The 17,585-nt window shown below is 54.7% G+C and overlaps 6 protein-coding genes across 6 annotated transcripts; 3 read left to right on the top strand and 3 right to left on the bottom strand.

The window, feature by feature from the left end:
• Positions 1-1,842: 1,842 nt before the first annotated feature.
• On the bottom strand, positions 1,843-5,997 carry CGCA056_v010950 (UPF0507 protein; the record flags this gene model as incomplete). Its single annotated transcript, XM_037326197.1, has 3 exons — positions 1,843-2,615; positions 2,663-5,599; positions 5,661-5,997. The coding sequence occupies 3 exons, from the start codon at positions 5,995-5,997 to the stop codon at positions 1,843-1,845; spliced, it is 4,047 nt and encodes a 1,348-aa protein (XP_037175796.1).
• Positions 5,998-7,376: 1,379 nt separating this feature from the next.
• CGCA056_v010949 (uncharacterized protein) lies at positions 7,377-8,621 on the top strand (the record flags this gene model as incomplete). Its single annotated transcript, XM_037326196.1, has 3 exons — positions 7,377-8,253; positions 8,324-8,482; positions 8,533-8,621. 3 exons carry the CDS (start codon positions 7,377-7,379, stop codon positions 8,619-8,621), a joined length of 1,125 nt encoding a protein of 374 aa, XP_037175139.1.
• A 639-nt stretch (positions 8,622-9,260) lies between these two features.
• On the bottom strand, positions 9,261-10,274 carry MCR1 (NADH-cytochrome b5 reductase 2; the record flags this gene model as incomplete). The annotated part of the gene is made up of 3 exons (XM_037326195.1): positions 9,261-9,808; positions 9,880-9,957; positions 10,013-10,274. The coding sequence occupies 3 exons, from the start codon at positions 10,272-10,274 to the stop codon at positions 9,261-9,263; spliced, it is 888 nt and encodes a 295-aa protein (XP_037175140.1).
• A 1,049-nt stretch (positions 10,275-11,323) lies between these two features.
• Positions 11,324-12,093, top strand: CGCA056_v010947 (uncharacterized protein; the record flags this gene model as incomplete). Its single annotated transcript, XM_037326194.1, has 4 exons — positions 11,324-11,338; positions 11,409-11,482; positions 11,561-11,575; positions 11,628-12,093. 4 exons carry the CDS (start codon positions 11,324-11,326, stop codon positions 12,091-12,093), a joined length of 570 nt encoding a protein of 189 aa, XP_037175141.1.
• Positions 12,094-13,787: 1,694 nt separating this feature from the next.
• Positions 13,788-14,486, top strand: CGCA056_v010946 (uncharacterized protein; the record flags this gene model as incomplete). The annotated part of the gene is made up of 2 exons (XM_037326193.1): positions 13,788-13,965; positions 14,020-14,486. 2 exons carry the CDS (start codon positions 13,788-13,790, stop codon positions 14,484-14,486), a joined length of 645 nt encoding a protein of 214 aa, XP_037175142.1.
• A 752-nt stretch (positions 14,487-15,238) lies between these two features.
• CGCA056_v010945 (Pristinol synthase) lies at positions 15,239-16,550 on the bottom strand (the record flags this gene model as incomplete). Its single annotated transcript, XM_037326192.1, has 3 exons — positions 15,239-15,332; positions 15,394-16,239; positions 16,300-16,550. 3 exons carry the CDS (start codon positions 16,548-16,550, stop codon positions 15,239-15,241), a joined length of 1,191 nt encoding a protein of 396 aa, XP_037175143.1.
• Between the last annotated feature and the right edge of the window lie 1,035 nt (positions 16,551-17,585).

The raw sequence follows: 17,585 nt of genomic DNA, 5'->3' as shown, positions 1-17,585 counted from the left end.
AACGCTGAACCACAATAGCCTTGTCCCGAATGAATTAAAAAGAATCATCATCCGCGGGCCTTCATATATTGCGGCGGCAAGCACCGTCTCCCAGATCCCTTCCCAGCCTGATGATTCGCACCTCGCATCCATACCATCTCGGCAATCGTCGTCCCATTTAACGGGGGATGGGAGCACCGTGACCTTTTCCCACTGACCACAAACCCCACAAGCCTCTCTCTTCATCCTCCCCCCGGCCGTTGCACAGCCGCACAAGGCGCTTAACCTCCCTCCTCCCCTCCTCTCACTTCCATCTTCAAGCGCCTCGTCCTCGGTTTCCTCCCTCTCTCTTTCTCTCTCGCTTCCCTCAGGTACGTACCGCCACACAACACAACACCCCCACCTCTTCCCGTGGCCCGTGCACCTTCCCGTCCAAGTCAAATCTCCTCCAGCCAATCAAAACTCTCCCTCCAACGCGCCGCCCAATCTCGACGCGCCGCAGATCCGCCCTCCGCCCAATCGGGAAGCACCACCACCCCAAGACCCGTGTCGCGACCGCTCCATTGGCCCAGCCGTCCTCCCGGGATGTTTCACGACCGCCTTTTTGTTTCTCGATCCTATGGTCCCCCGGGCCCTGTCTTCTTCCCTCTCTCTCTTCCTGAACATGCATGATGACCCTTTTGCCCACTTTTTCAATCGTTGCATATTAGTGTAGCTACCTAGCTAGTATAGCTAGACAAGGAAGAATGAGTCACAAAGCGTTGGCCGTCAAGTGGGGAACAAGACGTCGCTTCCAAGAACACTACCTACCCATGGCTGATCTTCGCAAGAAAAAAAAAAGTGCCACGCCCACCCCCGGCAGTTCGGGTTCGGTGCTGCCCTACACCTACACCAAAAAAAACGCCTGGGCTCGGAGCATGCCCGGTCTGCCCGGAAAAATCGGGGTATTTGGGTCCTCATCAACTCACCTGCGAACAAACATGCCTTCACCGTGGTGAGTATCCAAAGGAAAAAGCCGGAAAAGGACACCACGGCAATTACGCCCGGCTTCCCATCGACAATACGGTCAAGCCCTACACGAACTCTTACCCCCGTCCGCTTCGGGTTCTTGAATCATATGAACGGCGGGACCCAGCGGCCAACACACACCGACATACAGTCATCATCACCAAGGAAAAGAATTTTCAAACAAGGGGCCATGTAAGTCAAGACACGTGGAAATAATTCAGGGCATCCATCGGATACACTTTCCAAGCAGAAACAAAATCCTGGGTTGCGTTTGTGGTCTGTAGTATCCATCGTCTATTCTGTGTGTTCCAGGAAAACGGGCACCCGAACCCGCCGTCTAGTTTAAACCCACGCCAAGGACGCCAGAAGGGTATCCATCATAAAGGAGAGAGGGAAAGAAAAAAAGAGGACACACGCACAAGACAGAATCGAACAAGTGGTCTACTTGCTACATCGGGAGAGACGCAAGAGAAAAAAAGTTTCGTTTCGAGTGTTTGATGGGAATACTCGGGACGTGTGTGGTCTTGTCTCATGCAAGGTGAGGTGAGGTGGCCCCATGCATCCCACACACACCTACACAACCCAGCGCCGGCCGTGTCTTTCTCCAAGTGTTGCTGCTGCTGCTGCTGCTGCTGCTGCAACGTAGTCCCGAGGTGGTCATCCGTCCCACCCGTCACCCAGTCACAGCCACCCGATGCCCCCAGACGCGTCGCATTTCCCATACCACGCGTCGCTCTTGGTGTTGAGGTTTGCTCCAACGACCGACGTGCCAACGACCGACGTGTATGCACATCATCCCAGGCAGCCCGCAGACCATACCAAAGCAGACAGCCGAACATGGAACCGGGGGCGAGGCTAAAATCCTGCTACTGCATTCGCCACCGCCTCGTCGCCCGCTCCCAGCCTGCTGCTACTGCTGCCGACTCCATTGCTGTCGCCGGCTGATGCTGCTGTTGCTGCTGCACCCGCGCTGCTGGCTCCCTCGCCCGCATCCACCATCCTTCCCATCCCCATGCCGTCGTGCGTCGATTGACTCATACTCGACTGCCCTGAAACAACCTCCGCCATTGTCGCAAGTTCCGCCTTGCCTTCCCTCAGCCGGCGCAGAGCCCTCATCATCCCGTCGAGCCGGAGTCTTTCTTGGATCACCATTCCCTTGGCGAATTCCTTGATCGCCCGTCGCCCCATCTTCTCGTGCAGGTCCTGCCATCCGGCAAGTTCCCCGGCCACTACTTGCTGGTGGTACCGGAGCTCTCGACCGAGATCGTCTACTTGCTCCTGTGACTGTCGCGCCTTCTCCTCGCGCTCCTCGTTGAGTCGCTGTCGCGTGTCGTCGAGTAGTCCCAGTGGCCACCGTGTCGATCGGTTGAGCGAGTTATAGTTTCGCTCCACTGCCTTGCGGGCGGTCGAGATTTGTGTGATGAGCGCCGGTGGCCGCGCCAGCGCTGACAGGAGGCCTTGGATCGTCGATTGCGATGCGAGAAATGTGGAGTGGAAGATGGCGTAAGGGTTCGATTGCATCGGCGTGACGGTGCGTACGTATGATTCCAATGCGGTGGTGTATGCCAATGGCAGGAACGGCAGCGTTGATACGGCGCGGTGCAGAAGAGCTGCTGCATCATGAAGGTCTGGAAGCGTTAGCTGGCGAACATTCAGTTGACGGGGCGAGGCTTACCTGATGCAACGATCCCGATGGCGTTGACTCTTCTGGCCACGCTCTTGGTGGAATAGTTGACGTTCCGCACCATCTCTCTGGCGTGGTCGACAAACTGCTCGACCTCCCGCACATCCTTCACAGGCTCGTACTCTTCCCGCACCTTCTCAGCTCGTGTTTCCGCCTTCAAATTGCTTCTCTGCTCCATCATACCCAGCTGGATATCGGGTACGAGGAAGAACTCCCACAGCATCTCGTGTGTAGCGAATGTGGGGTGCTGGAGCATGATCTTGAGGAACCAGTCGGTCCTAGTCTGGATGTCCCGCAGGACTGCTCTCGACGGCTTCGATGGGATCTGGAACGGCGACCGCACCCCGGCTACGGCGGGTATCCACGACGCCGGATTCTCAAGCGCGAGGAGATTGCCAAGATGCTCGAAATCGGAGAGGTTGCGGCGGCTAGTCGTGACAGTGTAGCTCATGTGGTCGGCGGGGGCGGCCGATTTCAAGACCAAGCGAATGGTCGCATCTTCAACAAAAAAGGCCCTTACGACACCGGTAATACGGGCATCCGCCGCAGGGGGCATGCTAAACAGTGCCAAGTCGTCAATCTTATTTCGAATGTCGTCGTCTTTGGCCAGCTCGACGGCCGTCAGGCTTCGGAGCTCTCGGGCTGCAACGTCGACTCGTGCATCCACATACAACGTCCTCACCATGTCCAGCCGGCCATATTTGCTGGCTACCATCAATGGCGTAAACTTCTTTTCATTGGTTGCATTGACGTCAACATCGCATTGCTGAAGAACCCTGGCTGCGAGATGGGGATCGTTCACAATGTGAAGCAGCGTATTCCCCTTGCCATCCACATGGTTGTCAATGTGGAGCGGAAGCCCATCACCCTGGGCTTCCGTGGCCGCGTCAAGGCCGGCATCCACCATTTCATGGTAATGCACATGGTCATAGGAGCGACACAACGCAAAAAGTGGCGTCTGGCCGTTCTTGTCTTTTTGCCGCCAGGGAACTAATTTCCCTATGCGAGATATGAGGAACGGCGCGTGGAACAAGTAATGCGCACAGCTGCGCCCCCAAATGTCCTGTTGCGTGAGGTATTCCCTGAGGCGCTCTTTTGACGCAGCCGCCATGACAAAGTTGAGGAGGGTGTTAATCATCTCCGCGTGTCCTAGTTGAACAGCGGCGCTTAGCAGTGTCGTATCTTCGTTGTTGATGTCATCGAGAATCATCTTTGGCGGGTAGTATTCGTCTAGCGACAGAAGGTATTTGAGAACTTCGGGCCTCTCGTTTTGCACGGCCATCATTAGAAGTGACTCGCCGAAGGAATTGTGTGTCTGCGATAAGCGATCAATGGAGATATCACCTTCCAGCACGCTGCCGATAGTCCCATTACTTGTCGCTCTTGAGTGGTAAGAAATCTCGGATCCGCTGGACATGCTTCTTGTGTCCATGGCTACTCGCTTCACTTTTCGTGGCGCAGGAGGAAGGGGGAAGTCAAGGTCTGTATCGCTGTCCTCGACTTGGAACGGGAATACGTGGCTCAGGCCGGAGCCAGAGGAGAAGCGATCGGACGCTGTAGCCGCCGTGGAAGATCGCCTGGACGCAGTACCATTCGTGTAGCTCCACGTGCCTGACGGCCGGCGACTTGATACTGGCGAGTCATAGATATCATCGTCGACAATCGCATTTGAGTCCGGCTCCATGATCCGTTTAACTCCATCCATCGTGCCGTTGCACACGGCATCCCAAAGCGACTTGTTTCGCTTGCTGGCTCTTCTCAGTCCCGATGAATCGAGAGCAAGGTAGGCCAAGACGGCTTCGAAGGTGCTCAGGGCGTACCCCATTTCGCCATTGTCGACGTCGTCAATGAAGATGAATTGGCGAATGTAGATGAGACGCGCATGCAAATGCCTGACTTGAGCTCGGATAACCACAAACAGGAGTAACGACACGAGAGTGTCAGCATTGACGGTCAGGGTAGGCTTTTCTGATGAAGAAGCCGCTTGCGCCCGGGAGAGGTCCGTCAGATGGGTGACGGCCTTGATGGTCGACAGCAGCAGGTCAAGCATCTCTTGTGGGCTCAGGGCGAGAGCCATCTTTTTGAACTCCTCCACGGCAAGACCGAGTTGTATCGTCAGCTCGTGCTTCCCGCGCCAGCCGCCTTCAATGACAATGCCCAGCTGCGACAAGTCGATGAACTCCATCTGCCGGATCTTGGCCTCCAATTCGAGATCATACGGCCGCTTCATTGCGCTGAGGCGTGGGAACAAGAGGTGGTGCACGTTTTCGGTGACGTATCGTTCGATGAGCCTCTCAACCCGAGGTCCAGTCAAATCCGTCGTCGCACCGAGCATTGAAAGCTGTTGCTTGTCGACCCCTTGGAACAAATCAATGGCCGCCGTCACCGCAGTCTCGAGAGAAGCCCTCATAACGTCCTCATCGTCCTCTGCGTAGAAATTCTCCGCCACTGGCAGCCCATTGGGTATGCTGTTGGGTCTTCTGGCAGCGTTCATGCTATTGGAGCGCGCATTTTTCATGGCAGTCGCAATTGGCCCCTCGGGCTCGGGGTCGGGTATGCGCATCGCCGAGGGGGGCGGCGGCAGCGGTCGCTCGAAGACGGTCGTGAACTCGCGGAACAGCTTCTCCAACCCGGGTTGCATTTGTCGCGCAATGATCGGAAAGTGATTCAGCAGGTCGTGGAAGCTCTTGATGTCCTTCTTGCGGGGCAGCATTGCGCCCTCGCCTTCCATTGCTGCCGATCGACTCCGCTCGAGAGCCTGTATTCTCGCAATGCCCTCGATCAGCACGGCAGGCACAATCTTGATCTCGTCCCATACTCCCACGAGAGGTCGGGAGATGTAGTATATCAGCCATTGGCGGGGCTCGAGCAGGTCGGGATACCATGTCGCGTCGTTGAGCAGTTGAGCCTGGGCAAGGGACTTGAAGCCTAAGTCGCACACGTCAGCTGATGTCTTTGGTGGGCTGTCTGGTCAGCAGGATGGGCGCACCCTTATTACTGTAGACATGCGTATCCTTAATGACGACTGTGCGGCCGTTGATGGTCTGGTACTGCTTCGCCTTCCCCCTCAGCTCCCGTAGGTTTTGTGCAACATCCTTGCCACCGGCGGCAGCGGCGGTGTTGGAGGCGGGTATGCGCAAGACGTGGCTAGCTAGGAACTCTTCGGAGGTGATGACCTCGTGAAAGGTCGAGCCGCTCTCGGACTCGCGCGAGGTGAGGAGCACATCGGTGGTCGGGACCAGGAGGATGTGATGATGGACCGGCGTGCACTGTGACGGCAGGGAGCTTCGGAAGAAGGCAGCGAGGAATGGATTTAGGGGTTGCATTCATTCGACTGGCGCTGGACGTTCTCGACCAGCTCACCCGGCCGGGAAGCCAGGATTGCAAGAGGGGAGGAGGAGAGGAAGAGGACGAGATAGAGCAGATGGCGATCGGGTTGACGGCGGGTCGGAGGCACGGAGGTGCCGGGGTCGAAGCTGAGCAGGAGGATCGGATCGGCGGAGGTTCAAGGCGAGGTACGTCGGAAGTGACTGTGTCGGCGGTAGTGCGGGTGCGCAGAGAGGGCTATCGGTGCCAATGTGATGCAGGATCGCGGGTGTCGTGTGTGGTCGAAAACAAGGAGGCAGTCCGTGTCGCTGTGGTGTTGAGTGTCGTTCCGTGATGACGGAGGCAGGCAGGCTAGGGAATGCAGGCTGGTGGTGCTGGTGATCGCGATTCCCCTGGACAGATAGCCAGCAGTGAAGCAGCATGGAAGGTGTGGAAGCTGATGTGGGCCAGGCACTGACCTCATCCAGGTCCCGCTCCCACTGGACGCCGCTGCCAGGGCCCAGGGGGACACCTGGCTGCTGCTGCTGGCCGCCAATGGCCTGCCGTCTCGGCGCTGAAGAGCTTCGCTGCCCAGGAGCACTTTCTCCACTTTTCAGGGGTCTTTGGCCCTTCTGATTTGACAGCTGCCCTGACCGTGAAAGCGGGAGCCTGGGCGGAATGCGGAGAAAAGGATATCCGAGCTGGACACTAGAGAGCCGCCTGCCTGGCCCGGCCTTAACCTTATCTTATCTTCTCCACTCCACAGGATGAACATCACAGGCAGTGGCAGTTGGCGGAACAGGCAGCCAGCGAGCCGCCTTGCCATTTTGGGCCACCAGCCACATTGCCGCCTTTGAAGCCTCCAATCTTCTCTTCCCGAGAACGCCCCTGTTTACGAACCCCTCAATCGGAGTCTCTTTCTGTTGGTGGCCAAGCCGAGCTGAGCAGCCAATTCGTTCAATAATTGCCCAGTTCGTTGGCGAGGTCGTCTGATGGGCCTTCTTTTGGCACACGAATCGGTGCTGCTCGCATGCAGGAGGCCGTCCACAAAAGAGGCTGTTAGACACATGATGGAGAAGTGATCCCAGCCTGCTTTTTTGTCACTCTTTCTCATTCAATTAGTGAGGACACTCGTTTCCTTCATATGCAGCGTACATCCTCCACATCTTACTCAATTGTGCGTTGGCAATTAGTGTGGTCTATTCATCTCATATCTCTTCCTATCCACCTAGCATCGATCTTTTCTAAATACCCACGTTATTTGTACGCCTAGCTTGCAGTCTATTTCAAGCTGATTTCGTCTCTTCCAGCTCAATCAAGCACCTGCTATCCACAAGAGCTTCCTAGCCTAATAAGCCACATGGCTTCCTCCCCTGAGATGGAGGCGTCAACCTCCACAATGGCAAGCGAGACTTCTTCAACTGCAACCCAAACAACTGCAGCCCACAGCTGTCTGCCATTCTCACCTTCACGACATGACCACCCGGAGATCTCCCAGGCTCTCGAGGATATCCCTCGATATCTCTTCCGGGTCCATGCACCCAGCACGGCTGGCGAAACCACGGTCGAGCATGTCCTTTCAAAGGCGGCAGCACTGGGCAAGACCGGTGCTACTACCGACATATTCTCAATGCCAGTCCGAGAAGCTGCAGAGATGCTCAACTGCCACCTCCGCAATTGGCCCCGTGACAGCGACAACCTCATGTCATGGTCCAGCTCGCTCCTGTTCGCTCTTCAATACGCTCTCTACCGCAACATCAAGACCAACCCCGATGACCTCTCAGATATTCAAGTATTCGTGCTGGACACCTCTAGCCTGCCCAGAGGCGCATTCATCTCGGACACTGCCCTCTTGAATGTCTACATAGGCAAGGATTCACACAGAGAGTACAATCTCTCCAAAATACGACATCTCCGCCGGAACACCTCGTACAACTTTGGAGAGTACTTGTGTCAAGGGTCGCTGTCCATAGAAGGCCACTCCACCTCCGCCAGCCTGCAGGACATCATAAGCCATGGCCTATTCAAGCTGTGTCCTGAGATGCAGGAGCCGAACGAGAAGCCAGAGCTGGCCAAGAGAGTCTGCAAGTTGCGGACAGATTGCTTCGCGGTCACAATTTCTGCAACCCGGCTCGAGGTTCGCACGGCATTGAGTCTTGCGATCGGTTGCTTCGGGGACGAGTGGGCGTTGCCGATGATGGCTGCCCTGCTATCATTCCGCAGGCGGCGTCGTAACGACTCGGTGATCATTGACGCTTTCGAGGCTAATTTCTCAGGTAGGTCGTCATCGTGGGGAATGGGTAGATGCATCAGGGAGTGAGATGGACTCGGCTGACACAAGCACAGGCAAAGAGATGCTGCGACATGACCTGGGAGCCCTCAAGTCCTTCTCGCACGAGAAACTCCCCGAGGTTTACCAGTTTGAGAAGATCATCCAAGACGTCCACAGCGACCAGTGCACAAGAGCGCTGGACTCTGTCATAGCTTCAACAATGAAGCTCTCTCGTGAGTCTCCCGCTATACGTCCCTAAAATTCTACGGCTGAACGCTCGCAGTTTCTTCTCAGTCACCTGCGACACCTGCGAAGTTTGTACCACTGATTAACTACATTGATATTGATGAGGATGAAATATGGGATGTGTGATGTGTGATATCCTGCACCTGTACCAGTACACTATTAACATTAACAGAAACTATTATATACGCTTTGGAGTATCTGGAACTAAAGCATCACGGGGAAAGGACGTGATAGTATGAGTAAAGTTATATATCATAGAAAATGATTATAACATCTAACCTAAAGGTGATATTTATTACGAAAGGTTCTTACTTAACGATGTATGCTAACAACCTTTGGCGTGACGCGACGTTTATAACCCACGAACGAGAGGTACAAAAATAAAAAGCAAAAAGATAAGCCCGTTTGATTGTTATGTGCCAATCGCGGTGAGGATTTGAGCCTCACGCGGGGGTCGAACCCGCAACCTTGAGATTAAGAGTCTCACGCTCTACCGATTGAGCTAGCAAGGCGGGTCTATTGTGATGACGACAGAGGACAGTTCCGGCGTCCATGCCCGCGCACACCTCTGCGCTGGAGGTGCCTCCAGTGCTCAGGGCGCTGAAGTTGCCGCATAGTGCGCTGAAGCGAGCGCTGAAAAATCGCAGCATCGATTCGTTGGTGTAAGTGATCTATTTTGTACAAAGCTTTCTGCGAAAACGCCATCCAGCCGGTATGTCCTTCGCGTACAATAAATAAACAAAAGAAAATTCCCTGCCAGGGTCCCTAGAACTGATGAATCTGGCCCTTGCGATACCCCAGCTCCTGCAAAATCCCAGGCGCAGTCCTCTTCCCAACCAGCGCCGCCTCCATCGCCGGCGGCCCGCACACAAACACCTTGGTCTCCGCCGTCTTCGGCACCGGCGCGACCTCCTCCAGCAGCTGTTTCGTCACATAGCCCTTGCGGTACGGCGACCCGGCCACGGGGTTGCTGACGGTATACACCGCCCTGAAGCGCCCGGGGAACTCCCTCTCAAACTCCTCAAACTCCTTCTTCAAGAGCACGTCCTGGTCCGAGTTGACAGCGAAGACGAGCGTGATGGCCGTCTTGTCCTGCGGGTTGCGCAGGATGCCCTGCGCGAGCTGGTAGATGGGCGTGATACCCGCGCCGCCGGCGATGAGCGTGACGTGCGGGTAGCTGTTGGGCTTCCACTGGTGGCCCTTGAGCGCGGCCGCGAAGAGCAGCTTCTGGCCCGGCGCGAGGGAGTGCAGGTGCGTGCTCTGCTTGCCGTCGGGGTACTTCTTCACCATGAGCTCGAGGTAGCCGGCGTCGTCTGCGAAGTGAGGTGGTGTGTGAGCAAGAAACAGTCTTGTTCGGTCGGATGATGGGGCGGTTTGGTCTTACCTAGTGGTTGGACGGGCGTGTATGGTCTCGCGACGGGGAACCATCTTCCTTCTGGCCATGACATCGTCAAGACGGCAGCTGTGATCCCGTTAGTCGCAAAGATTCATTCGTCCTTGATGCGATTGACACTTACATGTTAATGACAGCCCGCTTACGGCATCCCTCTGCGGCAGCTTGAACCGCAACTTCTTCGTGTTGTGATTCACCTGCTCAGAGCTCTCCAACGGCAGTGACACAAAAGCCGGGCCAGCTCCAAACACCTTTGGCGACGCCCCTGATTCCGCCGCTGCGTTCCCGATCATCATCTTGGAGAAGATGCCCAGACCAATGCCCCCTGCCGCGACGGTGGCCGCAATTGTCGCGGGGCGGAACCGCCGTACCGTTACTGATGCCATGACTTGCTTGCTTTATGAATCCGAGAATCTAATGCCGAGATCTGTGTGTCGTTCGTTGCTTGCATACACGAGGTCTGATAAATGTTTCCAATGCTAAGACTCTTTTAAAAGACGACTGTCAATTATTTAAACCGACGTCACTGCTCAGCCTGCTGAGCTGAGTCGGGCACGCCCGGGACCGAGACAGTGTGGATTCTGAGATGATTGTGGAGCCCTGTAAGCCGGGCAGCTCGGTCATCCCCAAAATGTCCGGACCCGATCGGTGCTTGTAGGCCCCGATTGGCGACGTTTCTGCGCGTTAATGAGGGGCTGAAAGTCCAGGTTAGTATTATTCATCGCTGCAAAAGGCCGAAAGCGAGGACAATTATATTAAACGGACGTTTTCGCTGTCCTTATGGGGCGTATATCATCCAGCACCTGCACCGCGTTGCAACCGGCATCCTGCATCTGCATGCATCAATTGACAGCAGCATACTGTGCTCAATTTTGCACTGTCAACGCAAAAGACCGGATGGACTCTTTGGAACTCTTGAAACGAAACAGCGGGAAGAGTGATGTATGTGCTATTATCCCACCCCGCCGGGGAGCGTGCCGGCGGACCGCCCGCTGATTCCGCGAGAGGTATGAGGCCGTGGTGAAATGAGCGTGTTCATGCCGACGCTCGTCTGCGGCACAGCAAAGGCACCTCTGCTGTCAAGGGTGTTAGGCCACATACAAATCTTACGAGCGCAGTATTTCCTTACTGAGATGAGAAAGGGAGAAAGCTGCTGCCTGGCATATTCCTCCTGTAGCCTGAGGCAATGATGGGCGTTGTTCCCGGCAGCATTCCACCGGCACGCGCCTCCGCCGCATCTGATTCGCCAAGACATTGCCGGGCAGATGTTTGAGTTTGTTGGGGGGTGGTGGGGCGGCGCAACCAACATCACCGGACATTTGTAGCATTCAGACGACGACTCACTCTCGTTGACCAACCAGATCCACGGTTTTAGTCACCTTTCCTCCATTGACGTTGGACAGCCTGCACGTCGGTGTTCGGTGCATTTATCGCCATGCAGGAATACGCTGTAAGATCGCATCAGATACCCGCAGCCTTAAGCCTCCAGGCATAGGAAAGCTGAATCAACATGTTGCTAGATGACGGAGTATAGCCAGAATGCTCAGCCGCATTTTAATCTGTTAAGGATATTGGGCGGCTGGGGCAATGTCAAGTTTGTCAACCCCTGCTTCGGGCCGCACCTGGTCCATGTTTGTACTTCATTGTTTCTGTGATCTCTAACCATTGATAGTGGCCCGGGTCTCTTGTAAGAGCCTCCATCTCAATAACCGCAATCTATGATTGACCGTCGTCAAAAGCATGCTACGTAGCATGCTAGCAGGCACAGCCACCGCCGCCGTCGTCGGCCTCGCCGCGTCCTTCGTCGGCGCCAGCATCTGGGGCACCGCCGGGCTGCCTTTTATCATCGGCTCCTCACTCGGCTTCGTCCTCGGCAGCACAAGATGGTACGTCGCCGCTTCGCAGGAAGCGCTGCTCCAGCTGGACAAGTACCCGTCGATCCTGCGCCTTCATCTCGTATCCAATTTCCCCTGGAAACCGGAGCTCGGCAGGCTTGGGGTCGAATGGTACACCGCCCGCCGGTTCGGCTCAAACTGGCAGATGAAGAGCATGCTCATCGCCGCCTGGCTGACGGCCCAGCCCGCGCTCGACGAAATTCGCAATCGGAGGGAGACAGAGCTTGTAGAGGCGTACTCGAGACAGCGGATTCTCGAGAGGGTGAGCTCGAGTGAGCGGGAAGATCAAGACGATGGAGAGGAATCATAGCCAGCTCGATGATAGCCCGATTGCATGCCACAATATAATTGATTAGCTCTCAACTACCATCGGGATAATGATCTCGGCCTTGACGCAAGATATCACCAAGCCGGAGCTCAGCTCACAGCTTGAAACAGCTTGCCAGCTTCCCAAGGCATAGCTCCGGCTCAAACAGCTTCAGATAGCTCCGCCCCAAAGCTTGTTGCCTGCGATCGGTTCCCCCATAGCCCTTCCGCCCGTTCAGTCAGCGGGTCTAAACCTGTGAGCCGAGCTCCAGTCTCGCTGAACTATCTTCGCGCATGGCATTTCGGTACCCCAACTTCGGAAAGAGGTGGGGGGTTTGACAACTTGTGACGAGAAACCTTGACCGGGTTGGTTGAAATGTTTACTATTCAAGCTTTCGCACCACCCCCTCTACGGAGGAATAGGGGGGTTCGCTGCCATGCTTCTTGGCATGCTCAAAGTCCTTTGACTTGAAGTTTTTCGATCTACTGCAGGTACTGTCTTTCAAAGTAGCTTGAAGGAAGTAAATATGCTCTAGAAAGCACAGCTAGTAGGTGTCGTCTTCCAGAACCCCGCATAGACAGGCTCATGGCGGTCGTCGAATGTATTGACATGCCGCACAGATGAGTTTGTATTTGACATCCTGGTCATGCTTGCAATGCTGCTATCAGTCTGTCCCCGGATCCCCATCTCTGCCAGACGTCATGCAACGCTCGTGTCAGCCTCCCGTTTTCGTATGGTCACTACGAGGCCTATTCGAGCTCCAGTCGCCCGTTCATCACCAAGCAGCGCCCCTGTTGTACCTGCCACCGATGATGCGTGCGATTACGATCTGGAATGACATCTGTCTCTGATTTCACGGAACTCCGTGAATATTATCATATACATGGATTCCTAGGTCGCACAATCAGTCCCTTCCATCCATTGCCAAAGCTCGCACGGCTTGCGTGTGAATGCTCGGATGGGGGTGAGGGGTCGCAGCACAGACGGCATGTACATACATGGTGGCATGGATACCAGGGCACAAGCAATGCCAACCTGCGTATTTCCAATGTACCAAGCTTTCTTCCAGAACAGGCTTCCCGCTCGGGATCAACCGTCTCATCCTCGCAGGGTAAACACGTCCTCTTCGTAGGGCTTCGCGTTTAGAAACTCCACTGAAGCCGCGCCAGTCTGTGTGTTTCCTGAGGGGTTGGCCTTTTAAAGGCATAACGCAAGAGGGTGTTGTGAACGTCATTTCCTGTACGTATACTGTCGTCAACACCCGTGTCTCGTTCTCCAAACCCCAAACAGACTTTCGGTTCAGGCTACCCCCGGCCCTTCTCCAATCTGACAAGCGGACGTGCGCCCCTCTGTCACCTCAACTGCCATCCGGACGTCCAGAACGGACCAGCCAAAAGGGCATGTGTTGCGGTCAGCTTGAACATGGGTCGACCATGCGTGAAACCAGGCAAGTTAAGCTCTTGTTCGCTTTCCAGAAGGAGAAGCATTTCGCCATACGCATTGTCAACATTGCGTTGATGATCTGACGCCCAAGATATGGGATCATCTCGGACTCTCGAACACCATTCATACTTATAAAGAACTTGAAGACCCTTACGGACCGCCTTTCGTGTCTGCTGACTCGCTGTCAAGAAACAAATTATTGATACAACAACGCTTGACAAAACCATTCTGAACCAATACAATCGTCGCTCATCATGTCTGGTCCACCAAGTCTCGGCCCCACGCGCATCATTCTCGACGTTACGGGTGATGTTCCGGACTGGAAGGAGGAGTACAAGAAGTTCTTGTTGTCGGTGAAGGACTCGGATGGCTACTTCCGCTACCGCTGGGGACCCTGGAAGGAAGACCCAAGCAAGCTGGAAATTCTTGCAAGTTCGTGAATTCGGTCATCCAGGTGTGGTTTCCGCCAACTTACTGATTTTACAGCCTGGGCTCCTCTCGAGAACCGCGCTGCTTTTGGCAAGTCTGAACACCACCAGAAGGCCATCGAGGCGCTGAAGCCCGTCATCGCCGGGCCCATGCCCACGAAGTGTCCTCGCTTCGACCTGGACGTGCGCACGTTCGTGCCCCCGCCCCCGCAGCTGATCAACAGTCCCATCTGCGAGGTCATCACCATCCGCAACTGCACTGGTAACCGTGAGGCGATGGCGGAGACTCTCAAGAAGGCAGAGACTCTGCCTGGGTGCCATGCTGCTCACTCTGGCATTGGTGCGTCAGACACTCCCGACCACGGAACCGTGTGGATTGGATTTGTTGGATGGAGAGACTACGAGTCGAGCAAGGAGGCGGATAAGTCCATCTACACTCCTGATGGCGTCGGCAATATTGAGAGGCACCACATCAACTTCAACTTCCCCATTAAGGGATTCTCTGTTACGAACCCCGGTAGATAAAGTAGCATCGGTAGCGGATGTTGGCTTGAGGATGAGGTGTAGCTGATTCTATTCAATGGCATTCGCATTTTCCAACGAAGATTATTTCATGACGTATGAGGCTGCCCAAAATTGCATGATTAATCCAGTTCCCACACGAGTAAGTGAGGAGGAAGTGACATACCGGTATCCGAATTCTGACCAGTGGTACCGTGAAAAGGAGATGTAGGCGTGAAGCAGAACTTGCCCAGGTGGATGTCAAGAAATCAATTGCCAAACTCGAATCTCCCTGTGACGCAAGGACTCACTCGAGGAGAGAATTGCGGCTACGTTCAAGTATGGTAATCACTTTGCCATCATACAAGAGCCGAAGATGATGGGCCATTGAACAGGCAGACCCAAACCGCGAGGCGCCAGGCTACTCCCGACCTGTCATCACATTTGGCAGAATAATCACAAGATAATCCCAGGCTGATACCTGAACGGCTTCAAAAACCGATAGTAGACCCAAGTAGGCGGCGCCACATTTCACTGACCATTCAAAACCTGTTGTAATCCCATTCTTGGTAACGCGGCGTCGCGTAGCAAGGGCTTACCCCGTAGTGAAACCAAATAGGCCGAATACGGCAGTTGAACAGGTGAGATGAATAATGCTTCCAACGTCTCTTGTGCTTGTACTATCGATGGCATGAGAGTCTAATGGAGAATGAACTTGACACCATATCCCATATGTGCCGCTAATACCAATGTCCAGCATCGAGTCAACAGCAGGCTTAGGACTCCTCGGGCTCAGCGTCAACAGTCCAGTTGTAACCCCCATCGGCGTCCGGCTTGACGTCCCACAGGCAGTATCGTGGTGTCCTCATGCTGTAGAAGTGAAAGAATTAGCGATGACTGTCTCTGAGCGAGCTTTAATGTTCAAACTTACCTCCAAAGCCAGTTGGCCATACACATGTTCTTGCAGTTCCTAGCAAGTAGGGAGACGTGATACTTGTGCGGCGTGTCAGCAAACCGCCTGAGGGCAGCTTCAGATGCCTCGTTAACCGCAGCGACCTCGCGTTCCAGTCTAGCAACAGCCCCATCAATGCCCTTCTGGGCATTGCCATGCGACAGTAGCACGACAAGATTCTCCACAAAGCCCTCCTTGATTTCTTTCCGCAGGCTCACGATGTCATTGACAACCCAGACGACAGCGACAGCCGCACGGTAGAGCTCGCGCATCTCCTCGGACTCCATGACCTCTTCGGGTAGGCTGATGCCGTTGGCAAACTCGAGGTTTACCGCAACCTGCATAATGCAGGAAGACGCTTCGCGGTAGCCAAGGTACTCTTCAAGAGTGGGAATGCGGCCCGCGTAGCGGTTGAGGGCCTCCTGTCGGTACCCGTCAAGAGTCGCGATCGCCTCCTTGGCGATGCGCGCACGGTACGGGCGGTTATCACTGTAGGACTTGCAGACGGCTTGCGCGTATTCGTCGAACGAGACAACCGCGTCGTGGTCCTTGTATTGCAACGGGGCGGCCTCGGTGGTGTTGGCAACGTTGAGGCTACGCTCAACAAAGTCGCGACAGTCCGCCAACATGACGTGCAGAGACGCAAAGTCAAACTTGTGCACAAGAGAGTACTGGTCGAGCATGTCGTCGATGATGAACATCCAGGCCTGGAAAGACGTGAGAGCCTCGATGCGGTCGCACGAGGCGTAGGGGTACCAGCCGGCCAACTGAGATGAGAGCATGGCCTTGGTCAGGCGCATGCGAACAGTGTCATTCACAGCATGTCTAAGTTGAGCAAGTTATTTGGGTTCGTCTTGACTTCTCACGATGAAATTGAGTGCTTACGTTTCGATGATCTGAAGGATCTTGGAGTTGACGGCTTCCAAGTGCATGCTCTGGTCCTTGGGCCAATCTGCCATCATTTTCCCGAGGTCTGGGATGCGGACATTCTGCCCATGAAGTTGCCACAAGATCTGCTCGCGAGTCCGACCTTGGCTCTTCTGCGCGGGGGAATTCCTCCCGGAGTTACTCCTCTCAGAGTGTCGAGATAGAGCAGGGTGGAGAGAGACTGGTGCGGGTGCGACTGAAGATGACATGATGATGTCGTGAACGGTTGTAAAGATGAGACTGAAGTGAGGATAAGTAGCTGTTGATGTTGATGGATAACAGCTGTCAAGTAAGTATACTGCGTACAGAAAACTTTCTCGAAGAGCATGTGGGAGTAAGTTACTCTATATACGGCGGGTATTCTTGGCTTCGCCTTACACGGTAACTATACGAGCGAATCGCGACAACGCGAGGACGGACCTACACGTTTCCATTCGCCTACATTTGCCTTCGACGGTTTGTACCAGTTCGTCTCCTGCGGCGAATATATCCAATCCTGAACTGACTAGTGTGCGCCGACCAATACCAAAAACGCTTCACCTGCCTCATTCAGGAACGGCCTTGGGTCTAGGACCGCTAGACCGGCGGCTTGCCGTCGGGAAACCTAGAACACATCTGTCACTCAATCCCGAATGCTTGGACGGGCTGCCTCGGGGAAGGGTACATGCGAAGCAAGATGGAACTCTACGAGCTGAAATCAGAAAATCTTCAATGTGACATGTACGCGGAGTCCGAAGGGCGGGGCGTGAGGCTTCAATTGACATGGCAGCGGGGCCGTGGCGGGCTGAGAGCAAGCGTGGAGGCTGCAGATCCAGTCCATCGGCCAGACTGAACTAAAGAAATCAATACAATCTTTCCCACCGCCCCAAGCACACATGCAGTTAAAGCACACCATCTCGATGGATACCACTTCAATGGCGCCACCACTTGGATGCTCACCATCTTCACGATATTAAGATTTAAGTTTTGAAGCCTATTTGGGTGACCAAGTCGTTCAATGTGATTGCCAAGGCGTAGGTCTGACGTATCTAGCCGATGCCAACCCCCCTTTATCTCGTTTCAAGCAACACTAAAGTTAGTAAAATGATGGCAAAGGTATTTGCGAGGTTGAGCAAAGCTGCCAGCCAGGCGGCGTAAAGAATCAACTCCATGCAAATGCTGTTTGGAAATAAACGAGACCAGCCGCCAGCGTACTTTCGTTTGATGACATACGCCTTGCAATATCGTCGGCCGCATTTGATTAG

The sequence above is a fragment of the Colletotrichum aenigma genome, assembly GCF_013390185.1.
Source record: "Colletotrichum aenigma strain Cg56 chromosome Unknown KSG_Cg56_contig07, whole genome shotgun sequence".
NCBI classification, from domain to species: Eukaryota; Fungi; Ascomycota; class Sordariomycetes; order Glomerellales; family Glomerellaceae; genus Colletotrichum; species Colletotrichum aenigma.
The sequence above is the reverse complement of the archived record's forward strand: the minus strand, read 5'-3'. Positions and strand labels throughout refer to the sequence as shown.